This window comes from Heloderma suspectum, chromosome 8 (assembly GCF_057233095.1).
Source record: "Heloderma suspectum isolate Gila_16-S chromosome 8, 16-S_ref, whole genome shotgun sequence".
In the NCBI taxonomy this organism is placed as follows: Eukaryota; Metazoa; Chordata; class Lepidosauria; order Squamata; family Helodermatidae; genus Heloderma; species Heloderma suspectum.
Genome location: NC_139465.1, coordinates 1843068 through 1862082, shown reverse-complemented (window position 1 = coordinate 1862082; position 19015 = coordinate 1843068). Strand labels below are relative to the sequence as shown.

At 44.0% G+C, this 19015-nt stretch overlaps 1 protein-coding gene across 18 annotated transcripts in view; it reads left to right on the top strand.

Annotated features, from left to right (window-relative positions):
* Positions 1-19015, top strand: part of NFAT5 (nuclear factor of activated T cells 5) — an 88858-nt gene that overhangs the window by 62550 nt on the left and 7293 nt on the right. For 17 of the 18 annotated variants that reach the window (XM_084812571.1, XM_084812573.1, XM_084812588.1 and 14 more), the window contains 8 exons: positions 5116-5288; positions 6668-6802; positions 6985-7037; positions 7448-7580; positions 8121-8198; positions 12405-12550; positions 14425-16828; positions 18688-18928. In XM_084812571.1, the coding sequence (XP_084668697.1) occupies positions 5116-5288; positions 6668-6802; positions 6985-7037; positions 7448-7580; positions 8121-8198; positions 12405-12550; positions 14425-16828; positions 18688-18920 (3355 nt within the window). In that variant the 3' untranslated portion in view covers positions 18921-18928. Of the gene's footprint in view, positions 1-5115; positions 5289-6667; positions 6803-6984; positions 7038-7447; positions 7581-8120; positions 8199-12404; positions 12551-14424; positions 16829-18687; positions 18938-19015 lie in introns of all 18 variants that reach the window. The other variant, XM_084812572.1, reaches the window with a different exon arrangement.

Genomic DNA, 19015 nt, shown 5'->3' with positions numbered 1-19015 from the left:
TCTGCGGTGATCTGGGAGCCCAAGAAAGTAAAATCTGTCACTGCTTCCATTTCTTCCCCTTCTATATGCCAGGAAGCGATGGGGCCAGATGCCATGATCTTCGTTTTTTTAATGTTGAGTTTCAAACCAGCTTTTGCACTCTCCTCTTTCACCCTCAACAAGAGGCTCTTGAGATCCTCTTCGCTTTCTGCCATTAGGGTGGTGTCGTCTGCATATCGGAGGTTGTTGATAATTCTCCCGGGAATCTTAATTCCGACCTGTGATTCATCCAACCCGGCATTTCTCATGATGTACTCTGCATATAAGTTAAATAAGCAGGGTGACAATATGCAGCCTTGTCGTACTCCTTTCCCAATTTTGAACCACTCGGTTGTTCCATGTCTGGTTCTTACTGTTGCTTCTTGACCCTCGTAGAGGTTTCTCAGGAGACAGGTAAGGTGGTCTGGTACTCCCATCACTTTAAGAATTTGCCACAGTGTGTTGTGATCCTCACAATCAAAGGCTTTAGCGTAGTCAATGAAGCAGAAATAGACGCTTTTCTGGAATTCTATTGCTTTCTCCATGATGCAGCGAATGTTGGCGATTTGATCTCTAGTTCCTCTGCCTCTTCTAAACCCAGCTTGTACTTCCGGTAGTTCTCGGTTCGTATACTGCTGAAGCCTAGCTTGTAGGATTTTGAGCATCACCTTGCTGGCATGTGAAATGAGCGCAATTGTGCGGTAGTTTGAACACTCTTTGGCATTGCCCTTCTTTGGAATTGGAATGTAAACTGACCTTTTCCAGTCTTGCAGCCATTGTTGAATGTTCCAAATTTGTTGGCATATTGAATGCAGCACTTTAACACCATCATCTTTTAGGATTTTAAATAGCTCAGCTGGAATACCGTCATCTCTGCTAGCTTTGTTGTTAGTAATGCTTCCTAAGGCCCACTTGACTTCACTTTCTAGGATGTCCGGCTCAAGTTCAGTGACCACACTATCATGGCTATCAGGGACATTAAGATCTTTCCTGTATAGTTCTTCTGTGTATTCTTTCCACCTCTTCTTAATCTCATCTGCTTCTGTTAGGTCCCTGCCTTCTTTGTCCTTTATCATGCCCGTCTTTGCACAAAACGTTCCCTTGAGATCTCCGATTTTCTTGAAGAGATCTCTAGTCTTTCCCATTCTGTTGTTTTCCTCGATTTCTTTGCATTGTTCATTTAAGAAGGCCTTCTTGTCTCTCCTTGCTATTCTCTGGAACTCTGCATTCAGTTGGATATATCTTCCCCTTTCTCCCTTGCTTTTCGCTTCCCTTCTTTCCTCAGCTACTTGTAAAGCCTCCTCAGACAGCCACTTGGCTTTCTTGCATTTCTTTTTCTTTGGGATGGATTGAGTTGCTGCCTCCTGAACAATGTTACGGACCTCCGTCCATAGTTCCTCAGGCACTCTGTCTATCAGGTCTAATCCCTGAAATCTATTCCTCACCTCCACTGTGTATTCATAAGGGATATGATTTAGGTCATACCTGAATGGTTTAGTGGTTTTCCCGACGTTCTTCAATTTAAGCTGAAATGTTGCAACAAGAAGCTCATGATCTGAGCCACAGTCAGCTCCAGGTCTTGTTTTGACTGACTGTATAGAGCTTCTCCATCTTTGGCTGCAAAGGACATAATCAATCTGATTTCGATATTGACCATCTGGTGATGTCCATGTGTAGAGTCGTCTCTTGTGCTGTTGGAAAAGAGTGTTTGCTATGATCAGCGTGTTCTCTTGGCAAAATTCTATTAGCCTTTGTCCTGCTTCATTTTGTACACCAAGGCCATGCTTGCGTGTTATCCCGGTGATTTCTTGACTTCCTACTTTAGCATTCCAATCCCCTATGATGAAGAGGACATCTTTTTTTGGTGTTAGTTCTAGAAGGTGCTGCAGGTCTTCATAGAACCGATCAACCTCAGCTTCTTCGGCATCAGTGGTTAGGGCATAGACTTGAATTACTGTGATGTTGAATGGTTTGCCTTGGATTCGTACTGAGATCATTCTATCGTTTTTAAGGTTGTACCCCAGTACTGCTTTTCCCACCCTTTTGTTGACAATGAATGCTACTCCATTTCTTCTAAGGGATTCTTGCCCACAATAGTAGATATGATGGTCACCTGAATTAAATTCGCCCATGCCTGTCCATTTGAGTTCGCTGATTCCCAAGATGTCGATGTTCAATCTTGCCATCTCATGTTTGACCACCTCCAGCTTACCTTGATTCATTGATCTGACATTCCAGGTTCCTAAACAAAATTGTTCTTTACAGCATCGGATTTTCTTTTCACCACCAGACTCATCCACAGCTGAGTGTCCTTTTGGGTTTGGCCCAGCTGCTTCACTCTTTCTGGCGCTACTTGGAAATACCCTCTGCTCTTCCCCAGTAGTATATTGGACACCTTCCGACCTGAGGGGCTCATCTTCCGGTGTCATCTCTTTTAGCCTTGTGTTATGTTCCATGGGGTTTTCTTGGCAAGAATACTGGAGTGGGTTGCCATTTCCTTCTCCAGTGGACCACATTTTGTCAGAACTCTCTGCCATGACCTGTCCGTCTTGGGTGGCCCTGCACGGCATAGCTTATGGCTTCACTGAGTTGCGCAAGCCCCTTCGCCACGTAACACAAGGCTAAAAGAGATGAAGGGGAATACATACATACATACATAGTTTAGAATGATGTCCAAATGGAGCCACTGTGTTCTTGTTAGACCTAAGTTAGTTTTGTGATAAAGAGAATTGTCAGGTTTCCTTCCCAACAGTTCTCTCCCTTGCTTAGGCTGACATGTTATACACAAGAAAAACTTGTTTTCCAGTTTTCCCCCCTCTGACTTGGATGATGTGCTATAGATGACAGCTATAAGACATTGTAGGTGGAAGGCAAATATATGCATTTCCAGTTAACTTGACACTTTGGAAGCTGCTCATGAACTGGCTCTGGACTTATCAGTGGTTGGAAGCCTAGACACAGACATTAGCTATGTTCATGCCAAAAGGCCCTTTAACTAGGCTGCTATCTGAAGCTAGCAAAGTATTATATGATGAGGTACTCGCTCAATGCTGGCTCTGAGATGGTCACTCTTCTGAAGTGCTGAACAATGCAGTCTTTCAGCAACCACAAAGCTCTTGTAAACAGTTGCCACCATGCGGAGCGTTATGTGTGTGCTTGGAAGTTGTGGATTGCTTGTGACTCGGTAAATCTCATCTACTGTAACTATTAATCTGGATTTTGACTCCATCCCTAACATGGATCAACCTTTTAATTTAAAAACTGCTGTGGTCTAGTGACTGGATATCATATTGGACTAAGAAGAGACCTTTGTTCAAGTCTTTCCTCAGCTGTTGGTCCAAGTGGGTGGTTTTGAGCTTCGCGTCATCTCTGGAACTTGGCTCTTTGTGAAGAATAAAGACCTACTTCACATCAGCCTTTTTGTGAAGGTCACTGTTAAGAAATGGCCATTTTCTACTTTTATCACGGGTGGAGCTTGGGGCTATGAAATAAACCTGCACTTTAAGTTCCTATTTATTTTGACACAGCTGGTGTGTCCCATTGACTCAAGGCAAGTAACCGAAGATTCCCTGAATTCTGCCCTCATGTCAGCTTTGGATTTTTGCAGGTGCATGGGGAACACTAAGTATAGCAGCATTCCCCCTCCCTCTGTAACGTATGAAATAAAAATTCTGCAGTCAGCTTCCTCTTCCCCACACGGTGAGATGTTCAGATTCTCACTACTTTGGGAGCCTTGCACATGTCACTGGATGGGAGGTGGGTAGAGGAGGATATGGAATGTATGTATATTATGGATGTTAAAGGTAATCATTTGAATTGAAAAAAATGTGTTTGGCAATTTATAAGTGTGCTTCATTGATAAACTGGTCTCTTCAGTACCTCTCTGTATTGACAAATCTCTGTTTGCTTTTAAGCAAAAGAGAGATGCAAAATAATCTCCGAATAGTGACTGATTGTTCCAGGGATGAGCATTCAGCCAGCCAGCATAATTGAGTTGCCCAGATTACTTGTCTGATCTGTTGCCTGAAATGAGCTACAGTCAGATACCTCAGTTGAATCTAAAGTACTGCTGCCATCTTCTGTTTTCTCTGAAGGCAGCCTTTTTTGTTGGTGGCTGTTGACAAAAAAGGTAACCAGCTTTTTGCCCACTGGTTGTTTAAATGCCTTAGCCAACTGTCTCTGAATATATCTAAATAGGCAGGATTGATGTATTGTACATTACTTCTCAGTATATTGGGAGGAGGGGGGAAATAGATGATCATTTTAATTCCTGAAAAAAAAAGATATTTGGAAGTATCGGAACATTACTGCAGATTGCTTATTGCTGGAAATAGTGGAAGATTCTTTGGTCATAGCTCTTATTTTTATCCGTAAAAATTGTACCATGTGGCTAGTTTAAACTTTCTTCTTCCTTTCAAATGACATTTACTATCCTACGAAAGAAATCTGATTGTGTGCAATATTTTAAGAGCCTCCTGATGTCCTTTGATTGGTTAGCACTGTCTTCCAAGTGCAGCTGCTATTGTTAGAGGCACATTGGGTGGAAACCCAATAACTTTGTAGAAACCGGCCTCTTCTGGATTTACTGTTTCCATAGTTAAGCTTAATGTCCATTGTTATCTAGCATGAATAATATACAAAGTGATGGACTGTCATGCCCATAACACACTCTTGAGGCAAGTTGCTATATTCCCCTTTTATTGGTGGGAAAGTGATGCTGAAACTGAATTGCCCAAAGTCAGACAGTGTCTGTCTGTCTGAGCAGGGATTTTCACACATTCCTCCCCAATTCAGTTCTAGTACTTGATCTTCTGGGTGATGACACTGGCTCTGTGATAGTGGCTGCTGGAGTACATTGAGCTGAGATGACCTTCTTCTGGCTGTTTCCATTATCTTTACAAATGTGGAGGCATAGGCAGCTTTGGCTCTATTAAACAATTCTAGCTTAGGGTTAAAATACCAACTACTTCCTAGGAGTCCTAGGAACCTTTGTGCTTTCTATATAAAGGCAAGAATTAGATGGCCAACCTGAAGGTAAAAAATTCATGATCCACTTGAAGGGAAGTCAAGTTGGTAACGTTAATCCTTTGTTGCTAGGGTGGACTGTGTTGGAATACTGAAGCTGAGGAATGCAGATGTTGAAGCTCGAATAGGCATCGCTGGTTCTAAGAAAAAAAGCACTCGGGCCAGGCTAGTGTTCCGTGTTAACATCCCTCGGAAGGATGGCTCCACTCTGACTCTGCAGACGCCGTCCTCGCCCATTTTGTGCAGTAAGTGGCAAAGTCAAACTCGAAGGCTAGTCCCACTTTGATTTGTTGAGCTGTTCTGCATCTCAATTTTATCTCATTACAGAAGCTTGTGTTTTAAAAACAAAACAGAATAAAAATCCCAAATTAACCAGAAATTTAATGAACCATATTGCTGAGAGAATCAGTTCTCTGTTTTCAGTGGCATGAACAAAACATGGATAAACTGAGCTTTGCTACTGCACTAGTACGTCAGTTCAGAAGTAAATTCTGTTCTGATAATGGCAACAGGAATGTTTAACTACTTATGTTCAAGCTAATCTTCCATTTTTACTCCAGAAGAAAAAAAGATGCTGGGATACATCATTGCATTAATGCAGAGGATGTGTGCAATTGGGGTTGTTCCACACAATCCCCTGAATTGTTATAAAGGATCCTGGCAGGCATCGCTTGGATTACACACTGGAAAGAAGCCTTAAGCGACCGCCTGGGATGATTGTTATTGTCAGGCCAGCCTTGGTAGCAGTTGGCAGCAGATAAGGGGCCCTTTCTTCTTGGCTGAGGTTGGAGAAGCTATTACTTGTTGACTGGGACTTTCATCTGCTGGCTGCTAGGCAAGAGTGAATAATTTCATTCCATCTTAATGAAAAGCACAAGCCAGTGTTAAGCAAAACTTTTTGGGAGAGGTCTGCGTTACATGGAATGTAACGTACCCTGGGATTCAGCAAAGAAGTACATGTTGTTGCAGTAGAAGTGTAGTATACATACATATAGCACCTCTGCAAAGGAAAATGGCTGTTTCTGTCCTGAGGCAAGGGGCTTCTATCAAGGAAGCATTCATCACCAGCTTGAGGCAAGCTGCGTCTGGCTTAAACTGTATGCAGTCATGCCTAAAATGCCAACCTTTTGCCTCTGGGCAAAATGTCTTACTCCTGTGTAATATTGGTAGAGTTCATTTGTATTTAGAGACTTCCCAAAGCAGAAACTGGTTTAAAGGTCCAGTCAGTTAGTTTGGATTTTAAAGACCTCTTTGCTACTCAAAAATATATGTGGCAGTTAGTTGATTTTTGGAACTTCTTACACTAGCCCATTTTCAAACCAGAAAAACTGTGCCATTTCACTTTGATATTGCCTAGTGGTGAGGGATGTAAGCACATCCTGTAGATTTCAGTCCTGCACCAGCTCCCAGAGGATTTGTGTTGTGCTTTTCTCAGACAAAAGAAGACCTGGGATATTTTATTTAAACCTGGAATGTACTTTGCCCGAGCAGAAGTTTTACGAGTTATGTTCTGTTTCCCCATATGCTGTGCTAGCCAAAGGACTGGTTCACTACGGACCTCTTGAGGAATGTTGCTAATCAGTGCATGCTTTCAGTTAACATTCCTCTTCCTTTCAATTTGTAGCTCAGCCAGCAGGTGTACCGGAAATCCTAAAGAAGAGCCTACACAATTGTTCAGTGAAGGGAGAAGAGGAAGTATTTCTGATTGGCAAGAACTTTCTGAAGGGAACAAAAGTGATCTTCCAAGAGAACATGTCTGGTGAGTACCAAAGTTTGCGCACCCAGGCTGAGCAAGGGGAGACTAGTGTGGATGGCGTCGGGTTAATGGTTGGTCTCTTTGGGTAGTCAAGGAGTCAGCTGCCTCCTGTGACTACCTGGTCAGGAGCAAATAAGCTTAGCTGGGCATATGCAGTGACTCTTCCCTCTTTTGCTGTTGAACAGATGAAAGCTCTTGGAAAGCAGAAGCTGAAATTGACATGGAGCTGTTCCATCAGGTACTTTTTTAGGGGCCAAAGATATCTAGATGAACCTTTCCTGTTCATAGTGGGGATACAGTTCCTTATTTATTCTTGAAAGTATTCTTGAAAGTATTTGTTGAGAACAGTGTAAGCTTTAGCAAAGCAAAGGAAGGAAGCAGTGAGTTTTGGGGGGAGGGGGGCACATGCTTTTGGAAATGAAGAGGAGGGCATGCTAAGATGTTGTCTCCTGTGTACTCGCACCAGTGGTGACTATGCCCAAGACATTCAGCTTTGTGCTAGAATGAATGTCAGTCACCTAGTAACTGTTCAGTTTTTTTAGTACATGCCTCAGTACCTCGAATGTGATCTTTACCTGTTATGAATAAATCTTACAGCATTAACAGTCAGTGAAGAATAAATCCTGCAAAATTCTTTTTTGGATTCAGAATCATCTAATTGTGAAGGTGCCACCATATCATGACCAGCAAATAACAATGCCTGTTTCCGTGGGGATCTATGTGGTGACCAATGCTGGGAGATCGCATGACATACAGCCATTTACATACACTCCAGACACACGTATGTAAAAAGCAGTGAACTGTAGTGACGGCCTTGGAAAATATTTCTGCAGAACCTTCCTTGTCTTCAGCTTCTCAGTTCTTGGAGAAGCTGAGGAATAAAGCAAGACAGTTGGGTGGACAGCACCTCTTGCACTTCTTGACGGGTAGTGGCACTGGAGGCGCTGTTCCTATTGTGCAAACGAGGTCAGGCCCTCTGAGGCTTAAAGGGTGTTTGTGCGGAGGATGAGTTTGGCGCTACCTGACATCACTAGGGCCCATGTAAGCCTTCCCCAACCCAGTGTCCTCCAATTGTGTTGGACTGCAGTGGCCATGCTTGCTGGGAATGATGGGAGTTGCATTCCAACATATCTGTGGACACCAAATTGAGGAAGGCTGGCCAGTGTTGTGAAACTTTGTTGCAGCCATTTGCACTTGGAAACCTGTAGCTAGGGTTATTTTTCTGAAAGTGATACGAAACATTTTAAATGTTCCTTTTCTTGTATAAGAAGGCTTTGCTTTACACTTGTTTTTAAGTCGGTGATGTCTTTTGCATTAACAGCTGGTACTCTGAATGTGAATGTGAAGCAGGAAATATCCAGTCCGACACAGCCCTGCTCTTTTGATGAAGCAATCAAAGGTATTTTGATCGAAGCAATCAATCAGTGGTATTAAATCACTTCAGTCTGAACTTGCACCAGAAAGGGTCTTCATAAAACTATATTGTGGTCAAATAGATTAAGAGAATGCTGAATTTCCTGCAGGCACGTATCTCCTCCCCACGCACACTTACTTTTTGGGGGAAATAAATTAGCAGTGTTCTGGATGACAAAATGCCTTAGCTGAAGCACGACGCTGCTGCAGATAACCAGTTAGGCATTTCATGGAAAGGGTAATATAAGAGTTTTACCGCTGTTGAAAACCTCACCATTCAAAACACCGGATTATGGGATTAGTTGTTGGACAACAAATCTCCACGGTACCTGCAGCTGTGCTGTTTTCTTCAACATTCTTTGTGTGCTGCAGTGACTAGCCCCACTGGTATGTATGGCCTTATTTGTTAAAACAAATTGTGTGGCGAAGCTAATTAAGTTTCAGATCAAAAAGATGTGTGATTGAAGAGGAGCAGCATAAATAGTAAGGTCACGCATTTGGCAGCTTTCCAGGCTTGCAGCTGAAAACTGTTTAGCTAAGCTGTCCTGGGCCATTTCCAGCCAGCTAGGAACATCAGAAGCCACCTTGTACTGAGCCAGACCACCAGTCCGCCTGGCTCAGAACAGTCTACGTGGACTGGAAGCAGCTCTCCAGAGTGTGGGACAGGGGCTTTCCCAGCCATGTCTGGAGATGCCAGGGATTTAATTTGGGGGCCTTCAGCATGGAAAACAGTTGCTCTCCCATTTTGCTGTGGTCCTTCTCCAGGCTGCTGGCTTAGCATGCTGCATTTGGGTGCTTTCCAGAAGGCTAGAGGCATGTCTAAGACATGTTCTTTCTCCCTTCAGAGCCATCCTCTGTGCCTGGGTAACCATTTTTTGACCAGTTTAATTGTGTAAGTTGGGAAACATGAATGGTGTGGTGCCAAAGTGGATGATAAATGGGGCTGTTTCTTGCTATATTTTGTGTCCAATATTTTCCTCCACCTCCCAGTTTGTTCCTTATACTCTTGTCATCAGTTCAGGCCCTTGCTGATAACAAGTATGCAAAATTATATTTCTTGTTCTCATTTCATCTTTTCTTTTATCCTTGTATCAGTCCTGCATTATTGCAGTTTAATTTGTTGTCCTTGTTCTTTGTCAGCCACGGTGAAACGCTGATGCCTTTGACTCCAGTTTCTAATGTTAAACATTTGGCTCAGGCCTCTGGTGCTCATGACTGCAAGCTTTAATCTTGCACATGTTATTCGTAGGATTATTTCCATGGCAAACTGTTTTGCAGCTGAAGAAAGATTCCTGAAAAACGCTTGCTGTTTCCTTTACAGCCTTATTTTACTACCTTTTTACCTGTTACTTGCAACCCTTACTATAAGAAAGGACTTTAAAACTGATGCTTTCAGGAAAGAGCTGATATAGTGGAATAGAACAGAATGGAGGAAATTTAGTGGCCTGCAAAGAGATGGGACATCAGACATTGAAGAATTTGAGTCATTTTCCTGTAACAACAAGTTTATGGTTCCTTTGGTAAGGAGAGCTGAAAGCAGAGAACATTTTTTACTTGTCATGTCACAGAGTCTTGTGGTACCTTAAAGACTAATTTTTCTGTGGTATAACCTTTCATGGGCCAGAGATCACTTTGTCAGATGCATGATAAGATGGATTTGATGAAGTGGGCTGTAGCCTGTGAAAACTTAAGCCACAATAAATGTATTAAGGTGCGGTAAGACTCTGTGTTTGCTATAACAAATCTGTATTGACCTTGTCATACAGGTAACATTTTACCAGGTATAATGTCTCTCCAAGGTCATGCTGTGGTGAAAAAAAAAAGGGTAAAAAGAAAATTTAAAGGGGGAGTCAAAAGGATTAAATCCCTTCAAAATGCTTGGGGGTTACTCAAAACCACAGTAATAAAAGCTCAGCTAGAATGTATACCACAGATTAGGAAAGGTAGCACCAAATCCAAGAGGTCACCAGCGAGCAATGTTAACAAGCAATGTCAAGGAAACTATTAGGGAAAAGAAGGCTTCCTTCGGAAAATGGAAGTCTTCCTCAAATGAGGAGAACAAAAGGGAGTACAAACTTGAACAGAGGAGATGCAAGCAGACTATTAAAATGCAAAAAAGCATTTTGAGGAGCGTATTGCCAACAACATCTTGGCCAACAATAAAGACTTCTTTAAAAATATCATAAGCAGGAAACCAGCTAGCGAGGCAGTTGGACCATTGGATGACAACAGAGCACTAAAGAAGGATAAGGAGACTGTGGAGAAGCTGAATGAATTCTTCTCATCTGTCTTTACTGCAGAAGATGTAGGACAGATACCTGTGCCTAAACTGACGTTTTCAAGAAGGGAGTCTGAGGCAAATAGTGGTGACAAAAGATGAAGTTCTCAACCTTATTGACAAATTAAATGTGAATAAATCACCAGGCCTAGATGGTATCCATTCTAGAGTTTTTAAAGAACTCAACTATGAAATCGCCGATCTTCTGACAAAAATATGTAACATGTCCCCAAGATCAGCCTCAATGTAACACCAGTTTTTAAAAAGGAATTGGGGTGGGGGAGGATCCAGGAAATTACAGGCCAGTCAACTTAACGACTCTTCCAGGTGAATTGGTTGAAAGCATTATTAAAGATAAAATTAGTAAGCATATAGAAGGACAAGCGCTACTAAAAAAAATCAGCAAGGCTTCCAGAAAGGTACATCCTGTCTCACTAACCTTTTAGAGGTCTTTGAGAGTGTCAGTAAACATGTGGACAGGGCTGATCACCGCAGTAGACATTGTTTACCTGGACTTCCAAAAGTCTTCTGACAAAGTCCCCCACCAAAGACTCCTAAGTAAACCTAGGAGTCATGGAATAAGAGGAGAAGTCCTCTTATGGATGAGTAACTAGTTAAATAACAGCAGTGAGTTGGAATAAATGGTAAATTCTCCCAATGAAAGGACATAAACTGTGCACAGGGATCTGTATTGGGGCCAATGCTTTTCAACTTACTAATAAATGATCTGGAATTAGGTGTGATCAGTGAAGTGGCCAGGTTTGCTGATGACACCAAATTATTTAGGGTGGTTAAAACAAAAAGGGATTGTGAGAAGTTCCAAAAAGGATCTCTCCAAATTGGGAGAATGGGCATCCAAATGGCAAATGCAGTGCAGTGTAAACAAGTGTAAAGTGATGCACGGGGCAAAAAATCCCAACTTCACATATAAGCTGAAGGAATCTGAGCTAGGCTGACCAAGAAAGAGATCTTGGGGTTGTGGTGGACAGCTCAATGAAAACGTCAGCCCAGTGTGCAGCTGCTGTGAAAAAGGAAAATTCCATGTTAGTTATAATTAGGAAAGGAATTGAAAATATAACTGCCACACTTGGAATACTGTGCACAGTTCTGGTCACTGGACCTAAAAAAGGATATTGTAAAGTTGGAAAAGGTGCAGAAAAAGGCAACTAAAATTATCAAGGGGCTTGAGCAACTTCACTATGAGGAAAGGGTGCAACATCTGGGACTGTTTAGGTTACAGAAAAGTTGAGTAAGGGGAGACGTGATAGAGGTGTACAAAATGATGTCTGGTGTGGAGAAAGTGAATAGGGAGACATTTTTCTCCTTCTCTCATATAATACTAGAACCCAATGGGGTCATCCCATGAAACTGATTGGGGGGAGATTCAGGACAGATAAAAGGAAGGACTTCTTCACACAGTGCATGGTTAAACTATGGCATCCACTTCTACAAGATGTAGTGATAGCCACCAACTTGGATGGCTTAAAAGGGGATTAGACAAATTCATGGAGGATAAGGCTATCAATGGCAACTAGTCCTGGGGGCTATATGCTGCCTTCAGTATCAGAGGCAGTATGTCTATGTACACCAGTTGCTAGGAACATGGGCGGGAGCGTGCTTTTGCACTTGTGTTCGGCTTGTGGGTTCCTGGTCATCAGCTGATTGGCCACTGTGTGAACAGAATGCTGAACTAGATAGACCCTTGGTCTGATCCAGCATGGTTCTTCTTATGTTCTGTGTATTCAGAAAGTTCTTACAACCTTACTTTAGAACTGCATTTCTTGAGAGAGGAGAGGTAGCCCCAGCAATGGATCCTTCTCTCTCTCTCTGTCTCTCTCTGTCCCTGCACTTTGAGTCACATCCTCTGGTGGCATTTCAGGACTGCATTAATTTTGTATTTGTTATCTGCTACAGTGAATGTGAGTGGCTGTAACCTGGACAAGGTAAATATTCTTCCCAGTGCCTTGATAACTCCACTCAGGCCAAGCAGTATCGTTAAGAGCGAAGAGGCTGCTCCAATGGAGCTTGCAGCGGAAAAAAGGTCTCCTCCAATCTTTAACGTAAGTGGTGTTGACTGGTGATGTGGATTTTCTGGGGGAAATTTATTTATTTACAGCTTTTATATCCCACCCTTGAGCCAAACAGGCTACCAGACCAATTTACAAAGGTAAGTAGCATGATAGTCCCTGCCACCGGCCTTATAATCTAAATTTAAGACATGACACACAAGGAATCAGAGGTAGGCAGGGAAGATTTATATAATTAAAATTATTTTAAAAGCCTATTTAAGAGGTAGTGATGGTGACAGTTTACTTCCTCTTTCCCTCCAACTCACAGGGCAATTGGTTAGAGTTTTTTAAAAATTGAATTGTGAAATTTTCCACTGCACTTAAACTATGGAGATATGATTTAGCATGTTTGTTTGACATACCTTTTTAGTTTTGTTTACTAAATGTATGTCTGATTTTATGAGCTGTGAAAATATCTGCAGTTTTTTTTTCTAATAGCTAAAAGTAGTTGAATCAAAATATTTGATTGTGGAACTGCACTTAGTGCAAAATTCAATACTACACCTAGTGCAAAATAAATGTTTTTGTTGAAAATTATTTTTATTGGGATACTTGTAAATGTTTTGAAGCATGACAATTCAATATCATATACTTCCTTTACAATTGAAATAATTAAGGAAAAATAGGAAGGTACTGAAAGCTCTTAACACTAATGTTAGTCTTCCTGAAGATCTGTGTGCATGAATGTGTGCTTTTAAGGGCTAGTCACCTGAAAAAAGTGAATTACAATTTCTGGTTTTTGATTTGACTAATATATCCAGTGCTGTTGCCCAGTTTGATTTATATTTTGTTCATTCATTATGTTACTAATTAATGTTATAGAACACTGCATTTCTAAAAGTGGAAAATTTTCATGGAAAAATATAGTACAAAAGCATTTCTGCAGAAACCTTGGGCAATATCCAATGGGGCGCAGCTGCTAATGTAGATTAGTGTGAACTCCTCACGCGCAACTCCAGTAGCGTGAACTAGTGCACTGATTCCCCAGGAAATCATCATGCCAGCTAGCAGTGCTAGCAATGAGCTAGAGTAGTTTACACTACTGTAATGTAATTTCTGTTAGGGGTTGTACCCCATTGGACACTGGCCCTTTCCACCCCACACCACTAATGTTGACTTGTCGGGATGCTATTTATACTAGGGCTTCTCATACATTCTTTTTATGTGATATTAGCAACAAATGCATACAGATTACAGCTAGATTAGCACCAAATCCAAATAGATGCCAGATCAACTTTCTCTCTGGATTGTGTCTAGGCAGAGGAGTGTGAAAAGGTCAGCATTTTATTCCAAGGAGAATGTTTGTGTTAGTCTGAAATATGTTCGTGTCTCACCTAGTTGTATTCACACTTGCCTTGTCCAGCATGGAAATGTGCTATTTCATTTCATATTTATTCTTTACAAATAAAGAAGTGTAATTTTGTTCCTTTACTCAAAATGCACAAGCAGCCATATGAGCTAAAAGATAACCACCTAAGACAGGCCTATATTGCAACTTCCTTTGTGTTCTAAAAAGGCTGGTCTTGCTTTTTTGGTATAATGCTAGATAGATTTTTAGTTGCCAGATGCCACTTATCCCAGTTTTCTAGTTCAGTGTAATCTCCTCCATGGCAATAAATATTGATCCTGTTATCCATATTCTCCAGGGCATTGTGTAAATTATGTTGAACAGCTACTCTTTCTCTTTTTTTAGTGAGGCTTTGGTCTCCTGTAGACCATTGTGTTTGTGGCTGCAAGGGACTAATGCTGGAGAGGCACAAAGGCATTATTTCCATGCTTTCTGTCTTCAGCTTGGAGGTAGCTCTGTTGAATCCTAATGCAACTTACTAATGTGCTCTCCTATTACTGCGTGTGTTTCTCTTCAGACAACCAATGTGGTTGCACCATCTCAAGTAACGTTAGAGACCAACATGTCCAGCATATTGGGGAATGGCACTTTCTCCTCTTCTCCTGCTCATTTAGCTTCAGAGAGTGAAAAGCAGCAGTTGCCGCCCAAGGTGTATACGCCAGAAGCAATGCCCAGCCTCCAGACACAGGACATGGTGCAGCCTGGCAGCTTCCCAGCAGTCTCTGCTCCCAGCCAGCTGCAGAACAGCGACACCTTGCTGCAGCAGGCATCCCAGTTCTCCTCGAGGGAATCCCAGCCGAGAGAGGTGTTGCAGCCAGACAGCTCAGTCATGGCTTTGTCTCAGCTGACGGAGGCATCCCAGCAGCAGCCGCCGCTTCAAGAGACAGCACAGGCATTGCAGCAGCAGATATCATCAAGCATGTTCTCATCAGCCAGCGGGGTGAGTCAGCTACAGAACACAATCCAGCAACTGCAAGCAGGCACCTTTCAATCCAGCGCTGCTAGCAGCAGCAGTAGAAATGTCGACTTGGTCCAGCAGGTCCTGGAAGCGCAGCAGCAGTTGTCGTCTGTCTTGTTTTCTGGGTCCGATAACGAGGATGTCCAAGAGCAACTTAACGTAGAGATTTTCCAGCAGGTCAGCCAAATCCAAAATGGAGTCAGCCAGGGGTTGTTCTCCTCTTCTGACACAGTCCACTCAAGGGCTGAAGACCTTCTCTCTGGCAGAACTGAGAATGTTCACCCGCAGCCTGAGAGTTCTTTATCCAGCCAGCAGCAGCAACAAGCCATGGAGACTTCTGCAGCGATGGTGATTGAGATCCAACAAGGTCTCTGCCAGGCAGCCAGCCAGATGCAGTCAGACTTGTTCTCCTCCTCCTCTGCAGGAAATGGGAACATCCAGCAGTCCCCTGTGTACCAGCAAGCTTCCCACATAATGGGTGGGCTGTCAACAAACGAAGACATGCAAATGCAGTGTGAGTTATTCTCTTCAGCCAATGTTTCTGGCAATGAAGCTGCTACTCCGCCGCAGCCGCAGCAGCAGCAGGTGACTGCTAATGGCCCACCTTTGTTTCAGTCTTCAGGCTCCACTGAAGGCGAAGAAGCTTCAGGTCAGGCAAAACAGATTCAGAGCAATGTCTTTCAGGCCATGGTCCAAATGCAGCACAGTGGGGAAAGTCAGGCTCAGGTCAGCCTTTTCTCTTCCTCGGAGAACATGATGGCCACTGTTCAGGGTAGTGGAGCCCAGCAGCAGGGTGGGAGCCTCTTTCAGCAGAGCGGGGAGATGATCTCTCTGCAGTCCGGAAGCTTCTTGCAGCAGGCTCCCCACTCACAGGCTCAGCTTTTCCACTCCCAGAGCCCTATTGGAGATGCCCAGAACATATCCCAGGAGACGCCCAACTCTCTCTTCCGCAGCCAGAGCTCCGCCTCTTCCTCGGAACAGTTGCAGCCTCCGATGTTCCACTCCCAGAGCACCATGGGGGTTGTTCAGGACCAGCAGGCAAGCAACTTGTTCCTTTCCCAGAATTCAATGAGTGGCTCAGTCGCACAGGAGGAGCAGATGCCCTTCTTTACCACCCAGAATTCCATGTCTTCGCTGCAGGCTTCTGCTAATGCTGAGCAGCAGTCCTCATTCCAGCAGCAGCAGCAGCAGCAGACTCCACTCTCACACCTCCAGAGCCCGATGCTTACCCAAGAGCAGCCCCCCCCACCACCGCAGAGCATGTTCCAACCGCAAGTGCCCCTAGGTTCCCTCCCTCCTTCAGGGGTGCCCCCAAGCCAGCAAGGCACCATGTTCCAGTCTCCTCATTCAATGGTGGCTCTTCAGAGCAGCACCCCCACCCAAGAGCAGCAGCAGCAGCAGAATATGAGGTTCAGCAGCCAGAATGCCATGGGCCCAATGACATCCCAGGAGCAGAACATGATGTTCAGCTCCAGCCCCAACCCGATGGCCAGCCAAGAGCAGCAGCAGCAGCAGAACCAGTCTCTGTTCCACCCCCAGAGCAGCATGGCACCAATGAATCAGGATCAGCAGCCTATGCAGTTCCAGAGCCAGAGCCCAGGCTCCACCCAAGCTGAGCCACAGCAGCAACCTGCCTTATTCCACAACTCCCCCCAGATCCAGCTGGTCCAAGGATCCCCCAGCTCTCAGGAGCAGCCAGTCGCCCTCTTCATATCATCGGCTTCCATGTCTGCCTTGCAGAACAGCATGAGCCAGCAAGAGTTGCAGCAGCAGCAGCCCCCCCTCTACTCTTCACAGAACAGCATGTCTGGCATCCAGGGGGCTCCATCACCCCCCCAGCAGCAGCAGCAGCAGGCAGCTTTGTTCCACAATGCAGCTGGAGGTGGCTCCATCAACCAGCTGCAGAACTCCTCGGCTTCATCTCGGCAGACCTCTGGGATATTCCTCTTTGGCATCCAAGATAGTAAGTTTTAAGCATGGAATGACCAGGCTTGTCCTTGGCTTCAATGGTAGATGAGTGCTTTTGCCAAAAGGCCTTTAACAAAGTCTCTCACCAAAGACTCCTGAGCAAACTTAGCAGTCATGGAATTAGAGGAGAGGTAAATTCTTCCAGTGCAGGGATGTAAACAGTGGGATCCCACAGAGATCTGCATTGGGACCAATGCTTTTCAACTTGTTCATAAATGATCTGGAATTAGGTGCGAGCAGTGAAGTGGCCAAGTTTGCTGATGAAGCCAAATTATTTAGGGTGGTTAAAACAAAAAGGGATTGTGAGGAGTTCCAAAAAGCATCTCTCCAAACTGGGAGAATGAGCATCCAAATGGCAAATGAGGTTCAATGTAAGCAAGTGTAAAGTGATACACGTTGGGGCAAAAAATCCCAACTTAAAGTATAGCCTGATGGGATCTGAGCTAGCAGTGACCAATCAAGACAGAGCTCTGTAGGGACTCTGTAGGTCAGCCTTCCATAACCTGGCGCCCTCCAGATGTGTTGGACTACAAATCCCAGCAGCCCCAGCCACATCTGGAGGACAACAGGTTGAGGAAGACTGCTGTATATGTTGCAGAGACCTGTGCAGTGTGAACTGGAATTGGTTCCCTCTAAACCTGTTCGCATGACACACCGGCCTCATTGTGGGTTGTTGTCTTAAAACGGGGCCTGGTCTAGCCAGGACCCACACACTAAACAGATTTGAAGGTTCTAATGTGACTCATGTCTACTTGTGTGAAAGAATGATAGTTTATTGATGGAAAATGGATGCAGATATTAAAAAGCAAAAGAAAGCTTACACACAGCCCTCTAGCTCTCAGCTGTAGTCTGGTTCCTAAGAAGGTGACAGGCATGGCCTTAGGGCTGGTTACCAGAGCAGGTGGTGTGCCTTCCCCCTCTCAGGTGATAACAGGTAGCAGTCCAATCTGCTCAAGATTTTATAAGGCAAGTCTCATTGGACTGTTGGAACTCACACACACACACCTCCCTTTACCCAGAAGGAGAAAGGGGGAGCTTTCCTCTTGGCAGCAAAGGCAGTTTCTCACAGCATAGGAAGAAACATCCTTTATCAGCTAAAAGGTACAAACCATACAGCTACTGTGCAAAGCAACTACTGTGCATTGTTTTAGCTTTTGTTAGTAGCAAAAAGCATGGCCTTCACTGTATGTGAAAACGGCTAAGAGAACCAAGTCTAAAATCATAAAAATTGCCAATTGCGCTAACAAATTAGTATACTTGTGCTACTATACATTGCATATGATTTTTGTGAACCGCCCCGAGAGCTTCGGCTATTGGGCAGTATAGAAAATAAATAAATACATAAATAAAATATGACTGGAAATTCGCACCTGACTTCCTGCCATTCTTCCAAATCCAATGCAGTTGCTTAACCCACTATGGGCAGTGGCACATGCCAAGCAATGTTTTGAATATAGAGTCCCTGATTGCGGGATTGCTGTGTCGTGCGAACCCAGCCAGCGTGAGTTATTTGAAGGTTAAATGACTCTTCCGAACCCTCAGATTGTAGTAGGGTTTAACCCTCAAATAACCCACAGTGCCCAGGTTCACATGACACAGCAACTCCCCAATCAGTAGTTGCATATTCAAAATGTCACCTGGCACACACCGTGGCTCATCATAGGTTAAACAAGCCCTGATGAGCCCAGCATGTTGTGTGAACCAGGCCTCTGAGTCCCCATTAGTCACTTGTGCTCAGGATGGAAATCCACACTTTGTTCTGAGTTATGCTTTCATAAGGCTGATGGTCTTCTGGCCTGAGGAGCCCTTTGAAAAGGCCTTTGATTTTTAAATGAATCTTCTCTCTCTCAATAGGCTGTGGCCAGCTCTTAACATCTGGACCAGGTTCAATGTCAGATCCAATGATCACCATAAGCCAGCCACAGGGTGAGGCACAGCCATCCGTCACAACCCTCCTGTCCCAGCAGATGTCGGAGAGCTCTCAGCTGTCTTCTGCTATGGCCACCAATCAGAATATGAAGAAGATCGATGACCTGCTTGTGTCGCTACAGAACCAGGGGAACAATAACATGGCTGGCTCCTTCTAGCTGGCCAGGTGAGCTAGGTATTGGCGCCCGAGCCACTTCAGCCAAGCTGAGATGCTCTCCCTTTTTTTGCTCTAGCCATTCATGGCGCATACGGA